The following is a 13,650-nucleotide window of genomic DNA, read 5'->3' as shown; positions in this document are numbered from 1 at the left end:
AATCAGAAGGCTTTGCCTCTAACGTGCTTCCTGACCTGTGGGACACACCATGCCTTGTGGCCCTGTGGCTGCCGGCTGCCTCCAGTGACACAGCGGTCCCACAGCGGGTTGGGGGCGGCTCTGCTCTCTGTCCTCGTGACCCCGTCTGACCCTGATCCCTGTCCGCCAAACGATGGCTGCCTGCACCGCCCAGCTTGGCCGAGCGGGGTCCTCGAGCTCTTCCGGCGTGAGGGGCCCGCCACGCCCCCAAACCACCACACCTGGAATGGGGGCGGGGAGGGGGAGGTCCGGAGTCCAGCCTCAGGAAGTGGGGCTGCCTGACTGACCCGGGCGCCGGGCGCCGTGGCCGGGTCCTGGCTCCCAGGGCGGCAGCCCTACCCACTCGAGGGTGAGGGAAGGTGGTGCCTGGCAAGGTCTCTCTCTGCCCGTAGGTCACCTGTCACTCCTCGAGCGGCTCGTGCCCCCTGAAGGTGAAGAGCGGTTCGTGCTACTGCTGTGAGCTCTACAGGTGCCAGAGGTGAGGGGCGGGGTCCCTGCCCCCAGCCCCCTGCCCCCTGTCCCCTGCCCCCACCCCGGCCCCGGCCCTGCAGTCCACCACCTCCTCTGAGAGGAAGGGGAGTTGATTCCATCTCACAGATGAGAAACGGAGGCTCGCAAGGTTGTGTGGGGTGCAGGGAGGGCCGTGGCCTCCTGTCCCCTGGTCGTGGCTCTGTGGGAGCCAGGGCCCCTGAGTTTCTTGGGGATCCCTCCCGAGTCGGCTGGGGCCTGGCCGGGTGGCTGCAGCCGAGGCTCCCTTCCCTTGGGCCTGGGCTGGCTGGCGAGGACACGGCCCTCTGGCCGGCTCTAGATGCTTCCCCTCCGGTCCTCTGTGGGCAGCGGAGGGCACGCTGCTCTGACAGGGGCTGGGAGAGCCTGCCCGGCTGCCGGCGACCTCCCCGCACTGTGGGGGCCTCCCCGGGATGGGCCCCGGGCACCGGTTAGGGTTCACAGCTGGCAGGCCTACATGCCAACCAGTGGAGACCTCAGGGATTGCTTCTTGGGGACCCCTCCCCTGAATGGTTGAAAACCCCACGGCTTTAAGCAGGATCCCCCTTCCCCCAAATGAGAGTCCCATCCCATTTCCAAGCTCCATCGGGAGAAGCTGCACCGGCGTGGGGCACGGTCGCCGGCCTCCCCACCATGACCCCCACGCACGGAGCCCCGAAGGCCGGTGCTGGGAGGGCCAGGACGAACGCCCGCGGGGGCTCGCCCTCCTGTGTTCATGGCTCGGCCACGAGACCTGGTGCCCTGAGGAGACCCGGTCATCGCCCTTCTGCCTGGGCCTGGGTTTGGGGAGTGTGCTTGGCTGCTCCTTCCTGCTCAGAGGCCTGGGATCTTTCCCCGGAGGGATTTCTGGATGCCCTGGAGGACAGGCTTGCCCCCACAGCCTCAGGGAGCATCTGGGTTGGTTCCCGGGATGTGGTCCCCCCACCACAGCCCGGCCTGCGGGGTCTTCATGGCCCAGAGCTCAGCTTGCCGGATTCGGAGCTCACGCCGTGGCACACTGTGCCCGACCCGGCTGGCCTGTCCCCACCTTGCCGGCGTGGGTGACACTTCTTTCTCCTCGGGCAGCACAGAGCACCCTCCCATCTACTACGAGTTCGTGGGCGTGCGCTCCTGCCGGGACGTGCTGCACCTGTACCGGCTGCTCTGGGCCTCCGCGGTGCTGAACGTGCTGGGCGCGCTTCTGGGCGTCCTCACGGCAGCTGTCCTGGGGGCCTTCAAGGACATGGTGAGTCGGGCCCCGGCGCTGGCGCTCTGGACAGCTCGGGGCTCGAGGCCACGTCCGCTGAGCTGGGCAGGGTGCCCCTCCTTGTCCCCACCTACACATGGGAAAACAGAGGCTGGTGTTAGCCCCAGGGCAAGCCTTCTGGCCGTTCAGAGAAGCGGGTCATCCGAGGTGTGGGCTGCACCAAACCACGCGAGTCGGAGGGGCCATCGGACCCGCCCCGGTCAGTTCACACCTCACCCTGCACAGGGAGCCCCGAGCCTCCTGCCTCGGATCCAGGGCTTGGGTCCGTACTTGCCCAGAATAGGGGTGATCCCGACTCGCTAACTGGTGGATGGGGCTTTAGGGCTGGGCACCCCGGCCGGCCCCGACCGAGCCTCCCCGTGGGCAGCACCCTGCCCTGCTTTTCCCCGCACGGGGCAGCAGCGGCTCTCGTCCCGCCTTCCCCCCGAGAGCAGCACGCGGAACCCCTCCCTGAAGCCGGTCGCGGACTCGAGAGAGCGCCCGGCGCCCGCTTCAGTCGGGGAGGCGCGTGTGAGCACAGACACACCCCAGCCCCCGCAGGCCCCCCACATGGGCGTCCGCAGCCGGCGCCTCCCGAGTGCTCTGGGGGTTCGGTCATGGCCGTTTTCAGGGGCCGAGTCCACAGTGAAACCGCCGGAGCGTTCTACGGGGGTGACGTCGGCAAAGGCCCCGGGGCCGGTCTCAGCCCCACGCTGGATGGTTTTCTCTCGCAGACCCAAGCTCGCGGGTGTTGTAAGAAAGAAGGAAAGTGATTCCTAACCGTTCACACCTACTGAGTATCTTGTACATCTAATGAATTTTATAATTTAAAGATCATCTTCAGGAACAAAGGCACTTCCTTAGGCCGCCAGGTGCTCGGCCCAGACGCAGGGGGACAGGGGTGAGACTCGGGGCTGCGGGAGGGTTCCCGGGGCAGGGAAGCCTGTTTAACCCAGTCCTCGTGAGGAAGATACACGGAGAGATGCGGCCTACGAGTCCTCACGCTGGGGGCTGGGCCCCGGTGACCCGGAGCCGGATGGGCAGGTGCAGGGAGAGAGGCCTGAGCCAGATGGGGCTCCCGGGGTCCCCAGCAGAGCAGAGCTGCCCAAGGTGACATGTTTTGCTCCTTCGTGGGAGACCCACCCCAAGCCTGCTCATCCCTCCAAACCCCAAAGTGGCGCAAACACAGAGTCGGGCCTGGCAGTAAGGCCCCCAGGCCGCGGGATGTAGCTGTTCCCTCCGGCCGGGTGGCTCCCCCACACACCAGGTCTCACGTCTCGAGGTGCCCCACACGGCCCTCTGTGAGCCTGGCTCCAGTCCCCCAGGAGGGCGGGGCGCTCAGCCCCGCGCCCACAGGACATGCTCAGCAGGGTGCGGCCATGACCGTGGCAGGGGAGCTCTGGGCCTCGCCCGCAGGTCCCCCTCCTCTCTTCCAGCACCTTTGGTCGCCCCTCGGAGTGCCCAGAGGCCGCCCGGGGCAGGGGGCCAGGAGGTGACAGGTGGGTTGGCAGAGCCCCTTCTTCCAAGGACAGGCCCGTGCGGGCGGACGTGGGTGGGCGGCGGCTTCCCGCGTTGCCTCCCCCTCTGCTGGTCCCCCGCTCCCCCACTGCTCAGGACCCCGTCTCCCCTTCCCTTCAGTGGGCAGCCACGTGTTTCCAGACCCTCCCTCTCTGCGGCCTCCCTGCCGCGGCAGGGCCTGCCCTGTGGTGTCCTTGGGGGAATCCAGGGCCGTCCTCGTAGAGAGGGAGGCCCCTCCAAGTCAGGCGCGTGGCCCAAGTCCTGTTTTCCTTTGGAGGAAAGTCACCTGGCGAGCTCACAGGGGCCCGTCCTGGAAGGGCTTTGGTGTTCTTGGCCCTTTTCCAGAAATCCCTGCAACGGGGGGGCCGTGGTCTCTGCCGCAGGGGTTTTAAGATTTATTATTTTTGTGGGGGCGGGAGTGTGCACGTGGGGAGGGGCAGAGGGAGAGAATCCCAAGCAGACCCCTCACTGAGCGCAGAGCCTGACGCGGGGCTCATCCCACCGCCCCGAGGTCATGACCTGAGTCGAAATCCAGAGTGGGACACTGACTGACACACAAAACGCCGAAGAGATCCTGGCCCAGCCTGGCGTGCCGGCAGGTCCCTGGGACAGACAGGAAATAAAGAGCAACAATAAGCCCTGCTTTGAGGGGTTTAGTCTGGCTCGAGAGTGACTTCTCCCTTGCAGGCGTCAGAGGAGGGTGGCAGGGGGACAGGGCCCTGCAGGCCGTCGGCTCGGAGCCCAGGGAGGCTGGGCTGACACACGTCCGTTCTGCGGCAGGTCCCCCCGTCCCGGCTGGCTCACGGCCCAACTGCTCCACCTCAGACCCTCTACAACCCTGCCCCGCAGATCCCGGCCGACGCGGGCTTCTGCCCGGTGCCTGCGGCCCTCCCCACCTGCTCGTCCTACCCTCTGCCTCTCCAGGTAGGCCCAGCATCGCCCAGGGGAAGCTGGGGTGCTCCCATCATGGGCAGCGGTCGCCCACAATGGCCCTGGTCAGATGGGACACGAATGGGGGCTCCGGGGGAGGGAAGAGGGGCCCCACGGCCTCCCCTCCCCCAGTTTGGTTACAGGGTAGCAGAGCAAGGGGCTTGGGGACGATGGAGGGAAGCATGGCAGACACCTCCAGACCCCTCCACATTTCAGGCCGCCTTTGCTGCGTGTGGCCCTGGTGTGTGGTGTTGTCCAGACCTGGAGCCTTTTCAGACCCGGGTCTGGGTCCCGCGGAAGTTCGCCTCGGAGGCCCGGCCAGGAGCCTGGGGCCTGTGAGCTGCTCTTCCGGGAAAGCCACAGAGCTTGCCCACAGCAGCGGCCGCCTCATAGGGCCAACGCAGTAGGACACACGGGCCTGGGGACTCTTGTGGGCTGTTTGGTGGGGCTGAGACCTCGCTCCTGGAGTGGCGCCGGCCTCCAGTCCTGGCTTCAGTTTCTCTGTGTCTGCATAGCTCCGGCTAGGGCCTGGGGGAGCCACACACCAACCTGGCTGGTGCCCTGGGGCGTCCCTGAGGTGCAGAGGGGCCTCCCCAGTCCAGCAGCACGAGGGGCTGGGAGCAGGTGCGGGAAGCACTCGGGAGCCCAGGACACGGGGCGCAGCATGCCAGGGACGGCTGTCGCCTGCAGTTGGCCAGGGGAGGGCAGCTGGGTGTGAGCTGAGTGTGCTCAGGCTTCCTGGCCCGGTGCTGTCTCCTCTCACCTGGAAAATGAGGCTAGTGGCTGAGCTCCCTGGTGTGGGCGGGGCCTCCAGTTCCCCGAGGGGACCCGACACAGAAGTCCACCCAACGTCTCCGTGGGGCTGTGCCAAGGGAGGCCTCCCCCTTCCCGGGAAGCATGGACCAGGTAGCTGCTCGGCAGGCCCTACGTGGGCACTGGCTCCTGGTCCCATGGGGTCCATGGGTGTGAGGCCCCTTCGAGCAGCCAGTCCCCAAGCGGGTGAGGCCTGACTCGAGAGTGTCTTGTCCACCTCTGTGACACGGGAGGAGCGATCCCCCGCAGCGCTCAGCCCCGAGGGCGGGCACATCCCACGTCCCTGGGCACAGCCTCCCCACCAGCCCGGCAGCCGCACCAGCAGCCTCGCCTTCCCTAGAGTGGCACCACGTCTGCCTCCAGGCACCCCTCTCAGTCCCCACCACTGGGAGGACGACATTCCTTGACCATGGCCTGCGTCCGAAGGGCCGTGCTGTGCTTCTCATCCCTTCAGTTTGCCGAGCCCAGACCGAGACCCACCGCTGCGGGGAGCCTGCCTCCGTAGCTCGTGGGCCGTCTCCGGGGACAGACCCTGGTGCAGACACGTGGAGCTGAGCGCCGGCCGGTTGGGCCTGGTGGTCACTCACGCATCCACTCTGGGTGGGGGGAGGCAGGCCCCCCAGGGCTGGGCCCCGCGTCCCGTCAGGGCGCCTGCTCCCATCTGACATCTCTCACAAGCTTGGCTGTGCGGACCGGGTGCACCCCAAGGGCCGGCCCTGACTCGTCCGGGGCACCCGCCGGTCCTCGGAGGTGGGCACTGCTGGGGACTCTTCGGAGTCTGAGTCCTGAGCCCGGGGCCCCGGGCGGATGTCCGGGGTCACAGCGCGTCTCCTCAGGAGATGTGATCCCTGTAGGGCCCACGCATGGTGGTGGCCTGCGTGTCAGCCGTGGTGCCGGCCGGCGGGTCCGCCCCATTCCATCCTCGGCCACCTCTGGGGCCTCTGGCTTGTCCGAACACAGATGCCCCCTCTTTGTGCCCCAGGGGAGGCCTGGGCTTTCCTCAGCCGCTCTGACCAGCGCGTGCAGGAGCAGCATTATCGACGCACGGACCGTCGGATCGCGATGACTGGGGGGGCTCCCCGCGTCTCCGGGACAGACGGGGAACTGCGGCTGCGCTTCTGTGACCCACAGAGCGGGAAAGGGGGGGTTCGAGGTGCTGTCACTGGCAGCAAATCACTCCCAGAGAGCGGAGAGCGGATGGCGGGCGGGGGCCGTTTGAGCCGTTGGCTGAAAGACAGGCCTTAAAGGGGACCCAGCTTCCCTGCTCCCAGTGGCCGCCCGGTCAGGACACGCAGGAGGGGCTCGGCGTGCCAACGGGCGCGGACGGATGGAAGCAGAAGTCCGGCTGCGGCCCAAGAGCGAGCGGTGTCCCGTGTCCTTTCCCTGCGGGGTCGCCTGTGGGAGCAGCGCTGTTCCGGGGACAGCCTGGTCACCAGAGGTTTCCCTCGTGATTCACGGCAGTTTTCCTGGTGGCCCGCGGTGGTTTAACCTGCAGCTCATGGTGGTTCACTCCGTGGCCTCTCAGCCTCTCACTTCCGGGGGACACGCGCGGCGGCGGGAGCTCCCCGCGGACCAGAGACGATGTTCTCTGGAAGGCTGGTTTGTCCCCCGAGGTCAGAAGGGAGAAACAGGTGGGCAGAGCCCCGGCCATTGGACTCAGAAGCCCGCACTGGCGGCTCCTCGCCGGCCGGGCTCTCGGGTTCAGCTGCGGCTCGTGAGGAAGTTCCTCTTTGGGAGCACCGAGACCCCCCCCGGCCTGCTCGGTGGGGAGGGTCCCAGGCGCCCAGGGGGGACGCGCCGGCCTCTCAGGGCCCCGGATGCCTGGCAGGGGGAGGGCGAAGGGACCACGGCGCCGGCAGGAGGCCAGAGCCCCCAAACACGGCGCGCCTCCCGGAGGGGACCCGCATGCACTTAGATACCGCTTTTAAGGAGGCATTTTTAACCGTTCGAACGTGTGGGGACGAAATTTAAGAGGTTGTTGGCAGGTGGAGAAAGACTGGAAATTTATTGATTTAAAATCCGCGCCAAAAACAGCATTTTCCTTCTCAGAATCACTGTTACTCGAGTCTACGTGTGTTAGTCCGTGTCTCCCAGGGAAACAGATCCCACGGGACGTGTGCACACGTGCCCACGGCACAGAGATGGCTGCACAGAGACCGAGACACAGAGACACAGAGACAGAGAGAGACAGAGACAAAGAGACAGAGACACAGAGAGAGACAGAGACAGAGAGACAGAGACAGAGACCGAGACACAGAGACACAGAGACAGAGAGAGACAGAGACAAAGAGACAGAGACACAGAGAGAGACAGAGACAGAGAGACAGAGACCGAGACACAGAGACACAGAGACAGAGAGAGACAGAGACAAAGAGACAGAGACACAGAGAGAGACAGAGACAGAGAGACAGAGACAGAGACTGAGACACAGAGACAGAGAGAGACAGAGACAAAGAGACAGAGACACAGAGAGAGACAGAGACAGAGAGACAGAGACCGAGACACAGAGACACAGAGACAGAGAGAGACAGAGACAAAGAGACAGAGACAGAGACTGAGACACAGAGAGAGACAGAGACAGAGACAGAGAGATGGAGGGAGAGACAGAGAGAGACAGAGACAGAGGCAGAGATGGAGAGAGACAGAGGCAGAGAGACGGAGACAGACGGGAGGACGGACGGAGCCCGGAGCCTCCAGGCGGCACAGACGGGGCTGCAGACCCGGAAGAACGGCTCTTGCGGGCCCGGTCGGTCCCGAGGCAGAGCCCCCTTCCCTGGGCACTCGGTCTTTTCCTCGCAAGCCCTCAGGGACAGGGCTGGTGTGCGTGTCGGTCGCATCTAGAAAACACCTTCACATCAACACCCAGGCTGGTGTTAGAGCCTCTAGGCACCAAGGCCTGTCCGAGTGGACACATGAGACTAACCACTGAGCTGTATTGAAAATGTTGATGTCTTAATTTTTCCTGAAACTACAAAATGCTGGGGGAACCCAGAGGACGCCCCACCCCCCGATGCTCTGGGTGGCCTCTTCCTTGGACACATCTGCACTTTGGGGCCGGACTCGCGCACAGCAGGCACACACCGAGAAGCCGGGTTTCCGAGGGTGGGCGTTTCGGCAGGTGCCACACGTGCCACAGGTGTGCGGGAGAGGCCCCGCGGACCAAGTGGGCTCTGCTCCGGCCACTGGTGCAGTCTGATCGAGGAGTCTGGGTCAGGTGGGTGGCCCTGGTGCAGGGGAGCCTGGGCCCCAGGAGGGCTCTCTCTGGGGTGCTGTCGTGCTCATGCGGACTGTGCAGGGCTGGACCCTCCGCTGACCCAGAACACTCTCTGTCCCTTGCAGGGCTGCAGCCGCTCCCCCGCCTTGACTCCCAGGGACCCCCCTGTGTCCGAGGATGCGCGGCCTCCCGATGCCCCACCTCTCTGTGCGCCAGCCCACTTCCTCCCCGGGGTGAAGCCTCCGCCTCTGCCCGCCGCTCCCTGACACATGCGGGTAGATGGAAAATTAACTTAGTTTCGTTTTCTTAAAAAACAAAGCAGCCTCTGCAAACCCTGCTTCTGTGGCCCATCTCCCAGAGAAGTCAGGGAACGTTCCTGAAGTCTGCGTCTTCTTTCCCTCCTGGGCACATATGTGGGCAGAGAGGCCAAGACCAGCAGTGGGACAGAGCCCCAGGCAGCACCTCTGCTCCGCTGCCTCACCCAGAGTGGACGCCAGACACCGAACAGATCCAGCGCTCCCGGCCGGAGCCCCTCGGTCTGTGGTCACTTACTGAACAGAAGTCACTCTCTCGCCATCTCCCTCATGAGCCCGTTGTGACTATTCTGCAGGGGGAATATGACCCCGTGTGCCCCATGCAAGGGTCGTGTTTTAAGGAGAGGTGCTGTATGAGTACATACGTACACCCGTGACCCCAGGAAGCGCGGCCCCGTTCTGCACCCTGCTCTCTCGGCGGCTACTTGCTGGGGATGAAACGACGCTTTGGCTCAGACATCAGATGCTGCTTGTGAGGTGCGTGCGTTCCCCGAGGTCTGCCTCCTTCCTAACCTGCCGTCACACCTACAAAAACACTTGCTACCTGAGGCTGCATGTTTCCTATCCAAGGCTGCCGGCGGCCATCTCTCATGGATTGTTCTAGAGGCTGCCCGATCTGTTACGCAGGGAGCTCCATAGACCCCCCTCCACCCCCCCGCCGCATGGCAGATCTCTAGACCCCGTCTCTCTGCTGCAGGCTTCTGAGGCTTCAGCTAGAGCCTGGGGGGCAGCTCGGCCTCCTGCAGACCCACCGCCACTGACCCAGGCACACCTGGAGCCCCCGGTGGGCACCCACCTGGGCAATGATCAGTCCTGGTTGAGTGACAGGCCAGAGTCCTAAACTAGTCCTGGATCGTGGTTGGGGGTAGAGATAAGGTGGGGTGGGGAGGGGCGGGGAGGGGAGAGGAGGGGGTGGAGAGGAGGGGAGGGGGAAGAAAGGAAGACGCGGCAGACACAGTCTCCTGCTCCCTCTGCTGGCGCCAAGGCAGGTCCAACGGGCCGTGCTCTCGGGCGCTGGAAGGCCTCACAGTTTTCGGGGCACCTCGAATGCTTTCTCTGAAGAGGGTGAGCGCGTGTTCCCCTGTGGGGGCCGTCGCTGGAATACAGGACACAGGAGGCCGGCGGCTCCTGCTACCGGACCTCAGGAAGGCCCTTTGTCACAGACGAGGAAGCCACCGGCCTGGCGTCTGGTCCAGCAGATGCCTTCCGTCCCGGCGGGGGCGTCGCGCTGCATTTACACTCTGAGCCCAGACAGTCCGGCTGCCCAGCCCGGGCCTGCGCGTGGCTTCCTCTCCGTAGACTCCGGGTTTGCAGCCGGGAAGCAACGACACGTTTGTCCTTCGGAGGAAATCCCTCCTATCACACAGGGCTGCGACCCGGGGGCGTGGAGGCCTCTGAGGAGGCCGCGCTGGGGTGGGGGGCCCGGGGCACCTCCGTGTGCGGTTCCCGTGTCGGGGGCCCCCACAAACCCCTCATGTGCCTGGAGCTCGGGAGCCAGCACAGCGTGGCTGAGGCCGGCGGTCCTGCCAAGCCGAGGGGCCGGATCCCTTCCCTGAGCTCGCTGTCCCGTGGGGTCTGGACGGGGAAGAGGGGCCAGCTCTGGGGCCTCCAGGCTGCGTCCCAGACCCCCGCCGGCCCGCAGGGAGCAACCTGCTTCCTCCCGGGCTTGGGGCTGCCCCTCACAGGGCCCAGCCTGATGGAGAGCCGCTGATAGCAGTGCGGCCGGTGCTGGGAAGCGCGCCACCGATCGCCGAAGGCAGCCAGATGCCAAGACACAGGGACAGCTTTGACCTCGGCACCCACCCCAGGGTCAGAGGCACACAGCAGTGTCCGTGTTTCCCAAGATTGTTCACACCAACGTCACCCAAAGGCACTTCTATCTGCCCTGGGAGCCCAGAACTGATAAAAATATTAGACTCCCAGGCCAACAATTCTGCTCTTGGCCACAAGAATGTCCTTATCCTTGTCCCAGCCACAAAGAATGCCAACAATTCAACGCCCGCCTGCTGATGGCTCCAGGCCCCTCGCAGTCCCCAGGACAGCTCTCCACACCCTGCACACAGCACGGGGCCACCCCGACCCCCCGTCCCCACCCCTGGCACGGGGTGTCTGCTCACAGCAGGCCTGCAGTGTGTTGTGGGCACCATTCCCTGAGGGGAAAATCTCTGCCAAAGCCTTTGCCTTTACAGTGATAGTCACTGGCCGGTCTGTGCCTGAGTGTAGGCGACTCGAGGGTCCTGGCCTGGCGGCTCTGATGGCACCATGATGAGTGGTCACCGTGGGGCCTCTCCCTGAGCTTCGTCCTTGGCTGAGCTACCTCACCTCTTCCCTGACCACTGACTGTGGTTGGCACTCAGTGGACCAAGACCGGGGGCTGCTCATGGGTGCGGGGCTCCCTGTTGGTGGGAGGGAAATGTTCCAGAACGGGATGGTAGTGAGGGTTGCACAGTCTTGTTAATGTATAAAACCCACTGAACTGTACATTGTTAAAGGGTGAGTATTATGGTATGTGACTTGTACCTCGATGAAAAGAGGGCAGGATGCCTTGTCAGTGTGTGTGAAGCTGAACCAGGAGTATAGCAAGTGTCCAGTGGACAAGAAGACAGGCATCATCACCATGAAGCCGGACCCCACGCTGAGCAGAGAAGCCCTAGGAACTTTAGGGGAAATGTCGTCTGACCTACAGGAAGAAGAAAACGTCCAGGAGGCAAGGCCCTTATGCAACTAGTGGCTTCATAGTTGGCAACAGTTAGAAACGTGTGTATTTCCTTTCTTCGTGTCCTAAGGTGATTTAATGATGAAAATTAATACACGCGCAGAAAGAACGCTTAGAGCGAGGCATAAGGTGGTGCGACTGGCAGAGAGGTGAAGACAGGTGTGGCCGGGACGAGGCCGCCCTCCCTGCTCTGCCCAGCGAGGGTTTGTGTGGACGTGTTCTCACCTCCTTCGGGTCAGTACCGGAGAGCATGGTTGCTGGGTCAGACGGTAGGAGTGGGTTTGGCAGACAGCCTTCCAGGCGGCCACACTGTCCTGCACTGCCCGTGGCGTGAGGGCCCCGGCCGCCAGCGGGCCAGCACTCGGCGCTGCGCGTGACCCAGACCGTGGCCGCTCTGGTAGGAGGGCAGTCGTGTCTCATTGTCACGACTGTTTGTCATTCTGTGGGGACAGTGCTGAGGAACCCCGCTCAGGTGCTTACTAGCCAGCTGGGCCCCTGCTTTGGGGACGTTGTCTGTTCAGGTCTTTTGCCCATTTTCATTTGGGTTGCTTGTTTTCTTGTTGTTGAGTTTCAAGAGCTCTTTGTATATTTTGGGTACCAGTCCCTTGTCAGACGTGTTTTTGCAAATACTTTCTCCCCATCTGAGGCTTGTCTCCTCCTTTCAACGTTGTCTTCTGTGCAGCAGACGTTTTAGCCTTACTGAAGTCCAGCTTGTCCGTTCCGTCCTTCACGAATGATGCCCCCGGTACCATGTCTGCCACGTCACCACCACACCCAATCTCAGAATTCGGTAGTTTTCTCCTTTCCCTTTAGATATGTGACCTGTTTGGGGTTATTTGTGAAGGGGTGAGGTGTGTGTCTGGATTCATTTCTCAGCACGTGGACGTCCAGCTGCTTCAGCACCATTTGCTGAAGAGGCGGTCTCCGCTCCATTGTGCTGCGGCTGCTCCTTTGTCCAACACCGTGACTGCTTTGTGTGGGTCTGGTTTGGGGCTGTTTGTGCCACGGACCTATTCGTCCAGCAACACCAGCCTGGACCGATCGTGGCAACTTTGCAGTAGGCCTTGAAGTCGGATATTGTCAGTCTTCTAGCTCTGTTCTTGACTTTAACGTCGCTCGGTATTTAAATCTTTCCTTTACTGTTAGAGCATTTTGGGTTCTTTTAAGAAATAGTTCTCTACCTTAGGTCATGCTAATACTCTTCTGTCACAGGGGATAGCAGAGTCTGTACGTAAAGGGTCAGGAGGTAGATATTGTTGGCTTACAGCGTCAGTCAATGTGTGTTAATGTGTGTGACTACTCAGCTCCGACACGTGGACCGGTCCAGCTGTCGACGATTGTACATCAGCGGGTGTGGCTGAACGCCAGTGAGCTTTGCTAACAGAAGGGGGGGTGGAGCCACAGGCCCTTGGGGTGTAGTCTCACATGCTTGTCTGGGGCTTTATAGATTATTTTTAGATTTAATTATATATTCTACCTTGTGTCATGAGAGGTGAGATTTCCTTTATCTTTAATGCAGTGGCATTCAACAGGGCTGGTTTTGCATCTGGGGGACATTTGGCAATGTCTGGAGACATTCTTGATTGTCGTGAGTGCTGTGGGGGCTGGGGCATGGGTATAGCGGGAACTAGTTCCTGGATGGCAGGGTGCTACCCAATGACCCGGAAGAACCCTTTTCAGAAAACACACATTCACGATCAACAGCATCCTAAAAACAAACCCCAAACAACAAACAAACAAAATTATGGCAACTCTTCTCTTGAAAAGCCAAAAGCAAATTAGACCATAACTCAGTACACAGCGTGTTCTATTCCCCGCGCCGTCCCCATAGCACAAAGTCACTGTCTGTCACTACTGTCCTCCTCCACCAGACTGAATCAGGCTCATCCAGGGCCTCCGGCAGAGCGCATAGTCAGAACGGCCCTGGCCTCACCTCCCAGGGCGCACAGTCAGATGACCGAGCTTCGTCTGTCTCTGACTCCTCTGCTGCCAGCACCCCCGGTTGGACAGTGGTGAGGGTGCCGACCTGCTTGGCACCAGTGGGGACCGTATGCCCATGTTCAGCCCTTACAGGGTATGAGCATTTTCTTGGCCGTAGTTGGAGGTACCTGGTGCCCAGCGGAAATCTAAGGGAACCACAGCAGGGAACGGACCTGTGCCCAGCTCCCTGCACAGAGGACGGCGCGTGGCAGTCGGAAGGCCCCTAAGCCACGGCTGTGTGTGCCCGTGGGGTCCCGGAGCTCAGCGTGTGCGCTCTCTGCTCTGGCTGTCCTGGCCTTCTCGAGAGACTGGGGCTGGCCAGGGCAACATTCCACAGGAACATTCCAGAGCTGCCGCCACAGTGAGGGAAAGCAGACAACACCACGGGGAATGG

At 62.7% G+C, this 13,650-nt stretch overlaps 1 protein-coding gene across 1 annotated transcript in view; it reads left to right on the top strand.

Moving 5' to 3' along the window:
* Positions 1-6,277, top strand: part of TMEM255B (transmembrane protein 255B) — a gene marked incomplete at both ends in the record, with an annotated part of 37,241 nt that extends 30,964 nt beyond the window's left edge. The window contains 4 exons of the mRNA XM_080798798.1: positions 432-517; positions 1,612-1,771; positions 4,070-4,213; positions 5,993-6,277. Coding sequence (XP_080654924.1) covers positions 432-517; positions 1,612-1,771; positions 4,070-4,213; positions 5,993-6,277 — 675 coding nt within the window. The remainder of the gene's footprint in view (positions 1-431; positions 518-1,611; positions 1,772-4,069; positions 4,214-5,992) is intronic.
* Between the last annotated feature and the right edge of the window lie 7,373 nt (positions 6,278-13,650).

This window comes from Martes martes (genome assembly GCF_963455335.1).
Source record: "Martes martes genome assembly, chromosome: 3".
In the NCBI taxonomy this organism is placed as follows: Eukaryota; Metazoa; Chordata; class Mammalia; order Carnivora; family Mustelidae; genus Martes; species Martes martes.
The sequence above is the reverse complement of the archived record's forward strand: the minus strand, read 5'-3'. Positions and strand labels throughout refer to the sequence as shown.